Below are 16,668 nucleotides of genomic sequence, written 5' to 3' on the forward strand. Positions count from 1 at the left end.
TTTGTACAAGAAATTGTAAACGTTGTCTACACCAGGTGTCTTCCAGTTGTGTGTTCTGTTAACAGTGTATCGGAAATCATGTATGTTTATTTCAGCACAGGGCATAGTTGGTATTTTGTGCAAGTTTCTATTCTTTCCTCAATTCAGCCTGCAGCAGCATTGTGCGTGATAGCACTGGATTAATGAGAAGACCAGTATGTTGTGAGTTGTTGTTCTGTTGGTGAGCCACTGTGCTGTGTATCAGTGTTTGCTTTGTTATTAATTTGTCTGTAAAAGAGTTTTTCATTGTTTGTAAATAATTTATTTTGTTGTTTTCGTAGTGTACATGTTTTGTATCGTTTGAGTCTACGTGCTTTGGCTGCGAGTTGTTGTTTTCATGTATCAATGTATTCTGTAATGCATGTGTTGTGATGTTCGTGTTTTGTGTGTTTTTTGATTTTCTTGAAAATGTTTTTGAGCTGTTTTCTTAATTTGGGTGTTATGTTGTTTTTAGTGTATTGTGTCAGCCTGCCTAATTGCTGTCTAATGTCATTTATTTGTGTTTCTATTCTTCTCTCCAGGCAGGCTTGTGATAGAATTGGGCTTTCTGTGTACCATATACTTCTCTTGTAAACCTTGTCACCGGTGCTGCCAATATTTGTACGCTAACGTTTTCGGCCATTCACTAGGTCTTTCTTCAAGCAAAAATTTATTCGATTTTCTTTTTTGATTGTTAGATCAAAGAATATCCGCTTTGTGGATAAAATTTGAATTGCAAGTGGAGCAAGTGGAGATATGTAAAGCCTTCTCGTACACCCAATTGATCAATTGGAAGGACGAGATAAAATTATCTTTGGCATGGCTGGTGCTAATTCGGGACACCGATTCAAACCTATGGAGGCAAAATGATTAAAGAGGCTGTTGCAAGGAACTGACATGGAAAAGATGCGATTGGATTGCGTTTTGATAGTTTACGTCACGAAAATAAGCGTGTGATCATTTTGCGTAAAATTTGGAATATTATTGACACGTGATTTCCATAGATACGGAATCGAACAATTCGAATTTTATCTACAAAGCGGATATTCTTCGATCTAATGGTCAAAAAAGAAAATCAAATAAATTTTCGCTTGAAGAAGGATGTAGCGAAGGGCCAAAAACGTTAGCGTACAAATATTGGCAGCATTGGTGACAAGGTTTACAAGAGAAGTATATGGTTTTCACCCCGGTATGTATAGATGAACTGAATTGTTTTCTGTGTATTTATCTGTGATTGTACTTTCAGTGCATGGTGTTTCACTACTGTGACTGCCCCAGCATAAACTAATGTATGAATGTCTGCGAGTGTAGAAATTGAATGAATGTAGAGTGGTATTAAGTGAGTGTTTACATAATTTAGTGTTTTTCCTACTTCCTTTGACGTGTTGATTTTTGGTATTCATGGTCGTTGTGTGGGATCTGTGCCTGTATATTTAGTGAGTGTTTTTTGAAATATAAGTGAAAGCATATTAACTAAATTCATGTCTATGTTATCAGTGATGGACAAGGAAGTGTCTGTAGTATCATTAGTGGTAATTGTTGTATGTGTGTTATTATCAATGCTTGTTGCTGGATTATTTTGACAGGTTACGTGATCTTTATTAATGTTAGATGTTTCTGTCTGTTGATGTATTTGATCAGCAACCTGTTGTTTGATAAGTACAAGTGTTTTTTCTGGAATAAGGTTGTTGTGTATATTGTTCTTTTTTGATCAACAACTCTTTGTTCGGTGACAGTGAGGTGAGGATACTGTTGTGTGAATCTATGGTGTAGTTGTTGTCTGCATGCTGTCATGTTTGTTTTAAGTTCTGTGATGGTGTAGTAAGTACGGATGATGAACTTGTTCATTTCTACTGTCCATTTCATTCGTTGGCATGGTTTTCCAGTTTTTGTGGTCTGTGGATGCATTGCCACAGAAACACCTAGGCTAGGTTTGTTTCTCACATCTGTTGAGGGCATTGCAGTAGCCATGCTTTGGCCGGTGCTGGTTTCACCACCAGTAACCAAGGGAGACTTTGGCATATTTTTCGAACGTGAGCCTCTGCCTAACCCACGAACGCGGACCTTGTTAACCCGGGCGACGTCCGAGTTGGTATCACACTTTGATCTAGTTATTACCATAATAAATATTACCACAGAATGTGGGTGTGGTCACTCTTAGCTTCATTTCTCCCTATTGACCTTACTGGCATGGGTGTCTCTACCAGGAGCTTGTGCTTTAGCCTGCATTGCCCTATGGATCAGTAAAATTACTGGGCTCTCTCACCACAACCAGGTGATGACCACTGTGGAGTTATTATTATTATTATTATAATTAACAACTCGTCTCGATTATATATATAGATTAGAATTTTTTACAATGTTGTTTAAATTTATATTCTAAACACAAAATATTTTCAACAGTTTTAATTGAATTTATTCATATATAAAAAGTAAGACCTTTGTAAAAATTTAAAACTTGGTCAAAGGTATTTAATTTTTAAAAAATATATAAAAATATGAATTTACAAAAAAAAAATACTTGTTTTTCATTTGCTATCAATATTCATTATATTTTTATATATTTTATCTTTTAAATGATTTTTGTTATATATGAAGTTGAAATTGGGAAGAGTTATTACAAGTAATGAAATTAAATACACATAAACTAAAACATGCAGGAGAAGTAATCTATTATAAAATTTATATTTTAAAAGTGTATCATAATACTGTACATAACTATATTGTGTGTGGTTTGGAGAACCAAGTAGTGTATGAGCAATTTAAGGATCAATCAAAAAAGTAAGCTGGCAAGTTTAAGAGAAGATATATTTAATAAATTTTTTTTTACTTGTGTTTATGAGAGTGTCTTCATTAGGTGTGAATAGAGCTGCTTGTATAAAAGATGTGTTAATGCCTAAGATGGAAAAATGTTTGATGATATGGATTAATTGATTGGATTGCTGCTTGAGAAATATAGGAGCATTGCAGAAATTTCATTGCATATGTAATATTACTTTTATTTAAGTTAATAATTAATTATTGATTTGAAAATATGAATCAGACATACCAGCATATTTAATATAACTTCATAAAAAACTGGAACAGTACATACAGAATCATAAATCACATTTAAACACCAATTTTCCAGCAAATAAACGTAAAAATCTTACAGATCAAACGTTTTCGGCCACAAATCTATCAGCCTTCTTCAAGAAAAAATCAACGGAAAAAGCATTCTATAAATAGAACATCATATACCCCCTTTTCATACCAGCCAATTCAGCTGACCCATGGTCTTATAAAACTTCTGCTTTTCGTGCACTGATTCACACACATTCTACACACTTGTCGGATACACAAAAGGAGCTTGAACATCTCAAACAGGTAGCATCCAACCATGGATATGGGCGCAAGTTTATTGACAAGCTGGCATCAAAATATCTGGCCCACAGTCATCCAACATTATCAACAAAGCTGAAAGGAATTAGGTGGTCTTAGACTACGAACTGTTGCTACTTCGCATCTATTGAAGGATTGCAAAGAATATAAACGTACTCCTGACCTACAAAAGGAAATCCAACATTTTCCACTTTCTGTCAAACGCGAAGGACAGAGCTAAGGATGCAATGGCTCCTTGGATTTACTACATCCCCCTACATGATGAGAGGTTTGACAGAATACTGTCATACATAGGATCCATGTACAAATCGCTGTAAGCAAGACTAAAAGATCACAAATACGATGTGCCAAAAGGAAACACCAATAACTGCTTTAGCTCATTATGCCAGCAATCCAGGGATTTCCCCCTGTTGGGACCAGGCCAAGCTAATTCTAATATTAATATAAAATTTTAATTATTTTGCAGGTCTTCGATCAGCAAAATATTAAAATTTTTAGAAGCACTGGAGATCTACAAGGCGAGCAGAAGTGGAACCTGCATCAACACCGATGTCATTCTTGTATTGACGACTTGGAAACGCTATCTAGACTCATAATAGACGTCATACACTATACGTCACAGCTGTTCACAATCTTTTGAAATTTACAAGGTGGCGACATTCTATTTGTAGAATGCTGTTTTAATTGATTTTTTCCTGAAGAAGGCCAATAAATTTGTGGCCGAAAACGTTCGATCTGTAAGTTTTTTAAGTTTATATGCTGGAAAGTTTGTGTTTAGGTGTGATTTGCGATTCTACCAGAATATTTAGATAATAAAAAGAAGTCACTCCACTTCCATATGATGTTCACTTTCATGACATGTATAATAACTATATTATAGTAAGACCCTGCTTTACGTGGGGATGCGTTTTTAGATGACAAAGCGCTAAACGAAACGGCATTAAACAAGGTCATTTTAACATAGAGTAGATAGGGATATGGGAACATGCAATCAAATATAAACTAATTTTACTTTAATTTTAAGTTATATACAAATTAATACAAATTAATATAAAAATATGTTAAATAACACTTAAACATATGCACACAGAAATGTAAAGTTCATTTTTTGTGACGAAGTTTCCGGCTTTACTGAAATTCTTGTTTTTATGTAATAAAGTTGTGTAGTTTCATCTGTCACTTTTTTTTTCTTTCTTTAAGCAAATGTCAGTAGTGGAAGATTGCATCCAAAACACCTTGTTTCGCTTTTGCACTCTTTTCAAAATCTGGATCATTTGCTACAATTTGATTAATGATTTTAGTTATCGTTACCAGATCATTACAGAGATGAATAAACCATACACTACCAAGAATGACCCATTATTTACTTACATAGAAATTAATACTGTCATCAAACAATTAAACAAGGGAAAGGCCCCAAGTGTGGACAGTATAACAGCAGACACAGCTCAAGCAGTCTAGCACAATCACCCTCAAATATTGTCTGATATATACAATAAGTGCTTGAAAAATGGTACATTTTCCAACTGTTGGAATATTGCTAGGTTAGTGACTATTCCCAAGCCTGGAAATATGGACAACGTCAGACCGATCTCAGTTCTTCCAGTTATGGGAAAAATATTGGAAAAACTTTTGACTGAAAGGCTATACTGGCACTTGGAAACAAATAACAAGTTAAACAAAAAACAGTATGGTTTTAGAAAACAGAAATCTATGACAGATGCAATAAAAATGGTCATTAATAATGTTTCGTCATACCTGCAAAATAATAAGTACATTATGGGCATAAGTTCGGACATCAGCAAGGCATTTGATTTCGCCTGGTGGCCGCTGGTGCTCCATATACTTCGTAACTTAGAATGCTCTGCAAATATTTACATCATCTTTAAAGAGTACTTATCAAACCATAAAGGCATTCTACAATCTGGCAACAATTACTTCGAACACAATATTAACAGGGGGTGTTTGCCAGGCTCAGCATGCGGCCCATTCCTTTGGAATGTGCTATTTGACAATTTCTTAACTCAGGACTTCGGGCAGGACGACACTGCTGCCTACGTGGACAACATCTTTGTTCTCATTAAGGCCAAATCCCGAGCAGAGCTGGAGTTAGAGGCAACAAGATCCTCAGCAATATTGAACACTGGGGCTCTAGACATAAATTACATTTCAATCCCAGCAAGATGCAGGGCATTATATTTACCGAACCTGGCAAAAAACACCTTTATAAGAGAGTCCTAACACCTAAATTGGGAGGAATCATAATAAAAATAAAAAAATTTCTTAAATATCTTGGAATCCTGTTGGATCATAAGCTTCTCTGGACAAACCATATCGAGTATATCTCTAACACTACAGGAAGAATATTTCAAAACCTGGCTCGCTTTGCAAAGAATACATGGGGTTTGAACTCGAAAGATATGGCCATCATCTATGACATGGTATATATACCGATTATCACATATGCTTTCAGTGCATGGGCAATAGCCATTAACAAATCACACATCTGAAGAAAGCTAATATCATTGCAAAGGAGGGCACTCCTGTACATTGCTAAAGGCTACAGGACTTGCCCCACCACTGGCCTGCAAGTCATTACAAAAAAAAGCTCCTATCAACCTTCTCTTAGAGAACTATGTAAACATCTGGAATATTCTCAGAGGGGATAGCATTAGCATAGCCGACAATTTTATCCAAGTAAGAGATACAGAGAAACCTGTAGATTACAGGGATACCATCTAGCCTCTACCATCTACCAACAATTACAATTAACTCCAATGACTATACAGAAATAAGTATTTTTACTGACAGCTCCAAACACGACACCAGCGTGGGAATGCAGCTTCAATGGCCTGCCAAAAACTATGTTGAAATTCTCAAGAACAGTTACAGGCTACATCCCTAGTTGCTCCTCCTTTCAGGCTGAGCTATTAGCCATTCTTAGGGCCCTGCAATGGAGCAACAGCAAATTCAGCAACACTCGACTCTCTATTTTTCCTGACAGCGCCTCTGTTTTACATCTTTTGCAAAATTCAACATATCACTCGCTTGCAAACTACATTATCAAAGAAACCACGACTTCCTCCAATATTATCAACTCACATTGGCACAGTAGGAAATGAAAGAGCAGACGAGTTTGCAAAGTCTGCAGCTCAGAACATGGACCTACAGCTTGATTATTCCAAAAAGGCACATCAAGGCTAATCTAAAACAGGAACTTATTAAGTAATGGCAAACTGATTGGATGGATAACCGTAATCAAATAACATTTAAGTTTATACTATTATTGACGATTATTGACAGAATGACTGGATGCACATTAACAACTACATCACTCAATTCCTGACCGGTCATGGAAAGTTTTATTCGTACCTCTATTTCTTTAAACTACATCATTAAACTACATCATTCGAACTTGTGCCCTAGTTGCAATGTCCCTGATGGAAGTGAGCATTACGTCTTTAACTGTGTTGGTCTAGAGCAAGAGAGAGACTTCCTAAAAACATCAGTAGATGAAAATGGAGGTGTCTGGCAAGAGGGACACAAGAACTTCCTTAAGAAACAAAACTACGAATACTTCCATGACTTGATTACAAAATATTACAACATCAGCACTGTTTTGTATCTGAGACATTGAACTTTACTTTTGGCTACCAGTTAAACTTTTGTGCATTCCTGTTCGATCAGCAATGTAGCATCAATGCTTCTTACACACATTCTACCTTTAATCGTTTATTGACATTTCTATTTAGCACTGTTATGCTTAATGCATAATGTATATAGTATTGTTATTCATTATAACTTCTTTTGTAAATTATAATCATTGCCATAGATGTTTTTCCTTTGCCCTTCATTTGTAATTTCTTAACTTTGCTATATTAATGTTAATTAAACATTCTACAATGTATTTTATTGTATCTTAAGCTAACTGTGCTCAGCGGTGCTGGCATTGTACCATACATTGTACAGACTGAATAAAAGTATTATTATTATTATTATTATTATGAAGGTTATCGTTACCAAATACTAGATACAGGTAAAAAGAAATAATGGGCATTATTACATCACCATGATGACAACTGGGAAAGGGGTGTGTGCTACTCATGTATGAGTGTATGATACCATTATTTTTGAGGCCAGCTTTTGGCACTCGGGCCAGACACAAAAACGAACTCCATTTTGTTTTTCTCAGAAACAGAAACAGATACAGATACATAGCTTTTGATACATAATTTATTTTATTTATCGGTTGGAATGTTTCTTTTGTAAGAGTAGTTGTAACTAGAGCTGGTTTTTGGCTTGAGGAAGATAGTTATCGTTGTTTCCTTTTCCTTGCACTGGATTTTGTGATGCCATTGCTGGTACATGTTTTGTTTCTAAGATCCTAACATTATGCATTTCATTCCACTTCAAAACAATTAATATAAATACAATCAACATGTTTACAACAATAGCAATAATCTGTCTTATAGGAGATCACTTTAACAATACAGTGGGTGATTTCTTAATGAACAGTTTAGACTGCGAACAAATCGGGCAACGTACTCTTTCGTGAAAGATCTTTATGTTTGGACAACAAACACGTGTTTGGATAATAAACACCTCACAGAACAAACACAAGAAGGATCAACGTTGTATTTAAGATTTGTAAAACTATTTTACTGGAATCTATGAATGGTTTATGCAATGAGACTTTCACAGTTGTATATGTAGCCTTTTTTTGCATTAGTTGATTTCTGTTCTCTAAATTTTTGTCAGTGCCAGTCTGAACTTTTTATTTTAAAAACCTGATAATATTATGGGGCTAAAAGGAGTGAACTATGTTCACTATAAACTAGGCAGGAGATAATAGACAAGGTAGAGATTGGGCAGATGTCTAATGTTCCTAGGCAGTGTGGCTTCAACAGTTGTACAGTAGATACAATCAAAAAGACTCAGGCAGATAATGGAGTAACAAAAATTGCATTTGAAAAACAAAGATGTGCCATGCATGAAAAAAAAATGGAGAGATTGCTTTTAGTTTGTTATTATCATGTAAATAAACATAGAAAGAAAGTATATAATTTTTTTATTTATTTTTGGGGGTCTCCAGAACTAATTAATCAAATTTCCACAAAAATCTATGATAACTTGATAATCAGTTTACAAACACTTCGGGTAGCAAACATTGTTTTGGATTGATTATGTCTGTTTACTGATCACTCACCTGTATTTTTTTCCCCAACTTTTTGGCAAATAAGTGCATTGTTAGGAGAGACACAGGAGATGACAAAAAAATAGGTTGGAATTTTGGTAGAAAGGTGATTTGAATCTGGTGTGTATATTTAGAGAAGGATTTTATTAATTTGAGACGTAAACAAACACGAATATCCATTGTTCAAAGAAATTCATAAATTTATCTTAGTGCAGTTTACTACTGATTCATTTGACTAATTTGGTAGTTTTTATTAGTTGTTTAATATTGTTTAACTGCAAACCTAATTTTACTTTTTGTTTTTTTAACACTTCTAATTTAGAATGTTCTGTATCCTGTGGAAAATGTCAAGGACCAACTCCTCATGATTGCATTTCATGTCTTGGCAATTTATTATTAGAAGAAGGAACTTGTGTTATCAGCTGCAAAGAAGGATTTTATCAGGATGGAAAAGATTGTAAAGGTAATTTTTAAAGTATTAATGTTCTTTCTTACACAATAATAACATTTCTGGCAATAATAGGTGCTGGTTTGATGATACCTCTACCTGAGGCAGAACCAACTTTTACCACTTCTGCTCTCAGAATGATTGCCAATAGATAGCACTTCTATTCTTGTAAGAACTACAACAATTGAACAAAAGTATGGAATATTTTGTAATTGTTTTGGAAAAATTATTTTGATTCTGAAATAATCAAATTCATAAAACCATCGTTGAACTTTTAACAATTGGCAAATATAACAGACATATTTAACATGTTAACTGCCGTCCAATATGCCGGCCGTCTTATTAGTTAGGGCCTCACAGAGCCATCCGATGTGCAGACCTAGGGCTTCACAGAGCCATTTGACTGCCAGCTGTTGCTCGACATCGCTATAACCAGTGTAGTTTCACTCAAGGTTAAATTATCCTGGCTTCATAAAACGTTGTTTTACATCTTAGTGGTTGCCTCTCACAGACGTCTATGAAGTTGGTTTCTGACTTCCGACCGTCGAACCACCCCATGAGGCTCATGAAGTGGTTCGACCGTCGACCGTCGAACCACTTCATCTAATAGTGTTTTTTTTTAATAGAGAATGGTTGAAACAAGGAAACAATATCGAAAACTAGTTTAATTATTCTCTTTAGTTACATGTAAAGTAATTAATATTAAATATTTCGTGGTCTTATAGTCTCCGGTTTCAGGCCATATGACAGCTGGTCATCGTTGATATGTTTTTTTATCTTGACTCTATCGACTGTTATATAATGACCTTTCTATTTATATCATAATAAAATATCAAATATCAAATTTTCTCATTGTGGCCTGAAAAAACGGAAAATATCATATTACAGTTAGCCTGATAAAACGCAGAATATCATGTTTTGTTGAAACCGTGTCTTCTATTTCTTATTTTGATTGATGTCACAACTTGGTGAATTTAAAGACACTTGTCTTTAAATTCACCAAGTTGTGACATCAGTCAAAGCAAAATATATTACAGGTGGCAATTAACGTGTTAAGTATTTACACACTAAATGTCGTAAAGATATTTGCATAAATTAGAAAGTTACACCATTTTAAACAAAGTAAGTTGAACAAAAGTATGGAACACTAATGGTTATGTTACAAAAATGAACTTGGATTCCGAATACACTGAACAAAGGTTTGTCATAACGTTTAACACCAAAATTTTACATATAAAATTCACAAATATTCTTTTAGGGATGTCAATTGCTAGTAGGTTAATCATTTTATCACATTCAATTGAAAGTTTCGTGATTAATGCCTTCAATGGACATGGATTTCGTTTTTGTCTTCTGGTTAATGATGACACAGTCATAAAAACATTACACAGACAAAACTCACAACTTAACATTTTCTGACACAAAGGGAAAAAGCCTCGTTCCAACCCTTGTGCATCTGTAAGTACATCCCTCTCATTGTGTCAGTGTTACCAGTTCGAACACAAACAAAAGGGGAAAAATATTTAAGTACTCCTGGTAAACATTGAAACTGTTGCATGAGAAAATCCAAGAGCATTGGCCACCTCACTGGTAGAATGACCCATTCTTCTTGCTTTAACAATCTGTCCATGATTAAACTGCAATAAATCCTTTACACAGCCCATTGCTACTCTAATCGTTCCACTGGTCAATACTGATCTATATGGGTGTGGTGCCGTCAACATCCTCCAATATTTGCGTTTGAATTGTATTATTTTTAATAATGACATAGAAAAGTTAATGCATATTCTGAATATAGACTCCTCTTGTGTTGCGTTTGGTGCACTAAGAGGATACACAATAGTTCATATAAGGTTTTTATACAGTATGTTAAGACGTAAGATGATTTTAAGTGTTGGTATTTAACCTGGTTTTATATACATATTGATTGTATGGTTTTATGGTGCATATATGTATATTGCTTTTATGGTATATTGATGTATAGCATACAGTATGATGTTAGGTCCCAGTTTTTAACTTTGTTAAGTTATTTATAAATTTTAATGGGCTCTACTATACCTTATTTTGTATAGTATTTTAAAATTTATTATGTATACAGATACAGCCATTTAAGGGTTTTTATATATAGTTAAATACACACATTTTAAGGTTTTAAATAAATTTTATGGTGTAGGTCTGGGTGCACCAACTTTCAAGGTATATAGATTTTGTTATACATGGTTTTAACCTAGGTTTAAGGGTTTTATATATACAAGGTTTTAATAGTGCATAGGTTTTACTAGGTTTTTATGGTGTCATCCTTCCTGCTCAGAGAAGGCATTAGGTTCTGGAGCAGTGGTGTCCATAAACAACCTGCTGCAGTTTTAATCTATTATAATGGAGTGCATAGCACTCAGTATCTGGGTGTACTTATATAAGGTATTATACCTGCAGTGCATAGCTCTTTAAATATATAGCATGACCTTTATGGATAGTGGTGCATAAGGTCTAGTAGAAGGTGGTGTTGCATTGTCAGTGGGGCTTAATAGTACACTCATGCAGGTACAGCAAGGGGTGGTGGTGAGACCACCTGGGAAAGGATGCTACTCTAACCAAGCTGACATATAATTGATAAGTATTGTACCTTTGGTGTCAAATACAGATGTTCCAACTGAAATCATTCCTCTTGTGGATAGAATTAAAAACATTGTATCTGCTGTCTCTAATTTTTTGGCACTTCAGTTTACATTACTCTTTCAGGAAATTCTGCAGAAGAATTAAAGAAGACAGTTAAAGAATCCTAGTCAGAAGTTGATCCAGAACTATGTAAAAAATTTATTTCTACAATACTACAAAAAATTATGGCTGTAATTAGGGAAGATGGCCCTACAAAACATAATCATCAGTATTCCATACTTTTTTCAACTTACTTTGTTTAAAATGGTGTAATTTTGTAATTTATGCAAATATCTTTACGACATTTGGTGTGTAAATACTTAAATATGTCTGTTATATTCGCCAATTGTTTAATGTTTAGTCATATTTTTGTGAATTTGATTATTTCAGTATCAAAATAATTTTTCCAAAACAATTGTATTTGTAAACCTCTCTAAAGTATATTTATGGGACTTCACTATGTATTTGACTTACTGTTGTTATTTTTTCTCCTTTTGAACATTTTTACTGCTCATGTCCCTGCTTGAGACAGTCACTTCATTGCCCATCACACTGGCTATGGTGTCAGTTTGTTGAGAAATTGAGAAACAAAAAATATACATGTATAGAGGTAAAATTAGTACTATGTTACTGTACAAGTACATATTTCTGTGTTTTGTCTCCCCTGTAGATAAAATAGCAGACAACTGTGTTTTGATGTTACTTTAATGAATTAAAATACAAAATAAACAAAAATCAAACACTTTTAGTAAATAAATTTATCTTCATTAGACAAAAGATATAATTTAAATGGAATTCAGTGCAAACATTCTAGAGTATCAACAGAATGACACTTGGATGACTGAGTGGTTAAGATGACAGCCTATTGCTCTGGGACTCGTGAAATCTGGACAAGTCAAAAAATCCCAGAAATTTTTTGTGGATGGTCTGTCCAGATATGTCAGGTACTGTCCGTCACCACCTGGCTGCTCTATTGTGAGCTTTGCTGAACCCATAATGAGCTTGATAAGAAAAATTAAAAAGGTTCTGTTAGTGCCAAAACAGTTTAAAAAAAATACCAATAGAACATAAAATAAACTTAAATTTAAAACATGTGATTAATTTATTTAATTTTAAATATATGTTCTTCATCTCAAATTACTAGTTTCTTGCCCCTGTACATCACACTTTTGCTGTTATCAATAATGTTGTGCCAATAATCTAACTCCCTTTGAGGGAAATTTTTGAATTGAAAAATGTGACTTCCGGTGCAAACTGGAAGTTCCCATACAGTTAATCAAGACCTTCTGCTCGTAAGCTTGCTATATCTGGTCTCGACTTTCATCTAACTCTATTCTCAAGATTAGGGAAGGACAGACGATGGATAGACAACTGGAAATTTATAATTAATTCTAATGAAACTGTGTTTTAATTTACTTTGATTTATAATGACACAATGGAGTGACGTTTTTCAAAAAACACTTTGCATATTATTCATCACTTTATTCAGTTAGGACATCAATTACAGGTTGCATTTTAGGCATTAGCCCTTCTTCAGCTAACTTGAAAGCATGGATCACGAACATACAGACTACAAATGTAATGCTCTGTATCTGCTTTCATAGATCGAATGAGAGAAGTGTGAACAGATTAGCGGGTTTGATGACAGACCTTCCAGATCTAAAAGGACAATCTGGAAAAACACAGGCAGATGTGATGTAGAAATTTATAAGTCTGGAAATTTATAGGTCTACAATATTTTCAAATTGCAGTCCAGTTAAGTTTTGTTCTGTTGATATTCTAGAATGTTTGTAACATGTTTTTGTCTGATGATAGCGAGTTTATTTACCAAAAGTGTTTGTTTTTTGTTCTATTTTGTGTTTATTTGTTAAAGTAACATCAAAAGATAGATTGACAACATATGGGAGACAACTATCTTAAATTTTGATGTGTAATACTATTTTCAAATTTTATTTTTCTTTATTTAACTTATTCTTTTGTTGTCTACCTGCCTCCTTTCTGGTCTTTTTTTTCTTTATTTGTTGGGTGGCTGGATTGATTGGTCACTAATTGGATTTTATAATTGCTTTGTTTATATATTAATGAAAATCTCATAATAGGAATGTGAATTGTATCTTCGGACCAAACAGAATCTAAATATGAGAGCTTGTGACAAGAAAGAGAGGCTTTTTCTGTGTGGGTGCTCCGGGAGGTGGACGGAGTCGTACCTCCTTTTGTCGGCTAACAGGTCGGTGAGACCTGCTCACGGTCAAGATGGTGGTTCGGGTTTGTTATGCGTCACGCGAGTGGAGGAAGAGGATGGATGGGTCCGACGATAGAGCGGCGGCGATACTCGAATAAATGACATCGATAGAAAATATAACAACAATTTATTAAAACTAAAATCTACAGCTACAAGGATGGATGATATACAGTCGCCTAAGTTTAGGGTACCCGGGAGAGAGTTCACACAAATTAGGGAAGATCATACCTCTTTGTCAGAGTAGAGAGGTCCATGCAAAGGGTTTAGAGAGTATCTTCGGCTTGGGCTTCCTTCAGTAACGGCGTCGGTTTCTCTCGGGACGGACACGCTCTGCGTTCCGGACTTGTTAGGAGCGGACGGGCACTCGGTAATCGGCCTGGATTCGATTGGACGGACACACTGTAACTGCCCCCCTTTCCCTCTCTGGTCGCCCTTTTATCTTCTCGGTCACATTCCTCTCCTTTACCAACCAGCACTATTCGGATTTTGTTCCTCATGATTCATTTTTTTCTCCGTGCGAAACAAGCAATAAAAATTTTATTGCTAGATTTTGGTTCTGGCGGGTTTGAATTTTCACATCTGTGTGCATTGAATGAAGAGGTTCGGTGTTGTAAAACTTAATTGTCACACTTCCTAACCAATGGTTGCATCAGAGAAGGGAAGTGATGACATTGATGGAAAACTTTGGTGGGTATCTAATAGGTCAAAATTGAAATAGGTCAAAATTGAAAAATTCATTTTTTTTTTTTTTTTGGAGGAGAGTGTATGTCGATCCAGCTGCATCCTCCTTGAGAGGAAAGAGAAACACCATTTTCTCTAATTTAGATGCAATTGTTCAAGGAGAAGTAACCCAATCCTTCCGGGAGAATGAGTCTGCATTGGGGTGAAAAGAGATGGTCATCACCTCCCTGACCCAAATTGAGTCTGTAGATCAGGGATCAGTTGGGATGGGATAAGAGACAGATTGTACAAATTGTATAAAAACTCTGGTTTTCAAGGACATTGGGTTCTTTAGTCCTTTTGTCCATTTAATCATGTTGTACCATGTACTTGGAACCTTACAAACCTGATAGGAATTTAATCTTTTCTTCACCAAAGGGACCAAGCATTTTGGCATAGTTTTTATGATGTCCAACAAAGTCTGAGAAACAATGAATGCTGACAAAAGAACCTGCTGCAAAAACCCTAAACTGCCCTCCAATTAATGCCCAAGAATGAAGGAGCCCCACTGCCACTGTCAGGGGATATTGTCCTTTATCATTTCTATGTTTGAAGATATCATCTGATTCATTGTAGAAGTCTTTGTGTCATCTCAAAAAACACAAGTTTAATTGTCAAACTGTATACTCTATGTCTGCCACCAGTACTCTCATAAGGCTCAATCTTCTTGTGTCATTTTGACAAAATGTGAGAATGGTGAGCAACCCTATCTTTGACTGCTAGATAGGGAGTCTAACACCAGAATGCAAAGACATAGTAAATCTATACTGATAGAAACCTTACATATGGTATCTCTCACACAATTTTTAATGATTAATTGTTGCTGTCATCTGTTGTTATCATAATGGTGGTTGTCTTTTATTTTTTTTATTGTTATTGAAACCAATTTTCACATAGCTTTGCTTCAGTATTCTTTAGTATATCTGTATATTGTTTATTACATCTACTATATATCTAATACAAATAGGATTCTTTTCATTTCTTAGAAAATTATAAATATAGATTATAGAAAACAAAGATAAATATTCATTTATTATAATTACTTTAATCACTAAAGGTTTATTTAAAAAACTTTGTTTTTATTTTCAGTTTGTAGTAAAAACTGCAGAACATGCACAAATTATTTAAATTGCACTTCTTGTCATTCACCACTTTCACTTTTAGATAATGAATGTGTTTCAAATTGTGGAATTCAAAAATATCCTGATAGAAATAATCAAATTTGTAAAGGTAAGGCAAATTTCTTTAATAAAGTAAAACTTTAACTTTGATGTAATGTAAGTAATTAATAATGAACATTTCAGTTTTTGAATTAAAATATGTAAATATGCTGTTTTCAAAATATGTAAAATGTATTCAAAGAAATGACACGTAAATGCAATTTCCAGCAAACAACAAGTAAAAAAATTTACTGGGTAAATTACCAGTAAAGTTTTTTAGTTGTTGTTTGCTGGAAATTGCTTTTGTGTGTTATTTCTTTGAATATTACAGTTCCAGTTTATACGTGTGCCATTTTTTGTTTATGTAAAATGTATATTTATATTTTGTATAAGATTTGATAATTTTACCTAATATAAGGTTTATGTATAAATATTAGAAGATAACATGATATAATCAACTTAAACAAATTTATAATTTGGATATCTTTGGTATAGAATGAAATACATTATTAAACTATTAAAAAATAAATGTAACAATAAGTGTTGCTTATCAACATTGTTTATGCTAATTGTATAATGTGTAATGTATACTGAAAAACTAATTTGATCTTTGAGTGGCTTTGTGAAAAGATTGGCAACTTTGTAGGTTTTCTTGGGACAGTTAAGTTGTTTCTTTCTGAAAAACATAAATGTAATGGTCTTTTGCATTGATATGTTTGATTCTCTTATTAATTCCATCACTCAGTCAGTTTAATATTTCCTTGATTATGCTCAAATAGTTTGGAATATTACTTACTTTTTTCATTTACTTGTCACTGTTTTATCCACATCATTTCTCATGCCGTTTCAG

The 16,668-nt window shown here is 34.2% G+C and overlaps 1 protein-coding gene across 5 annotated transcripts in view; it reads left to right on the top strand.

The window, feature by feature from the left end:
• Window positions 1–16,668, top strand: part of LOC136979441 (extracellular matrix organizing protein FRAS1-like) — a 522,959-nt gene that overhangs the window by 206,697 nt on the left and 299,594 nt on the right. For all 5 annotated transcript variants that reach the window (XM_067275439.1, XM_067275436.1, XM_067275435.1 and 2 more), the window contains 2 exons: window positions 8,916–9,056; window positions 15,748–15,888. In XM_067275439.1, the coding sequence (XP_067131540.1) occupies window positions 8,916–9,056; window positions 15,748–15,888 (282 nt within the window). The remainder of the gene's footprint in view (window positions 1–8,915; window positions 9,057–15,747; window positions 15,889–16,668) is intronic.

This window comes from Centruroides vittatus, unplaced genomic scaffold (assembly GCF_030686945.1).
Source record: "Centruroides vittatus isolate TY-2023 unplaced genomic scaffold, ASM3068694v2 contig_620, whole genome shotgun sequence".
Classification (NCBI taxonomy): Eukaryota; Metazoa; Arthropoda; class Arachnida; order Scorpiones; family Buthidae; genus Centruroides; species Centruroides vittatus.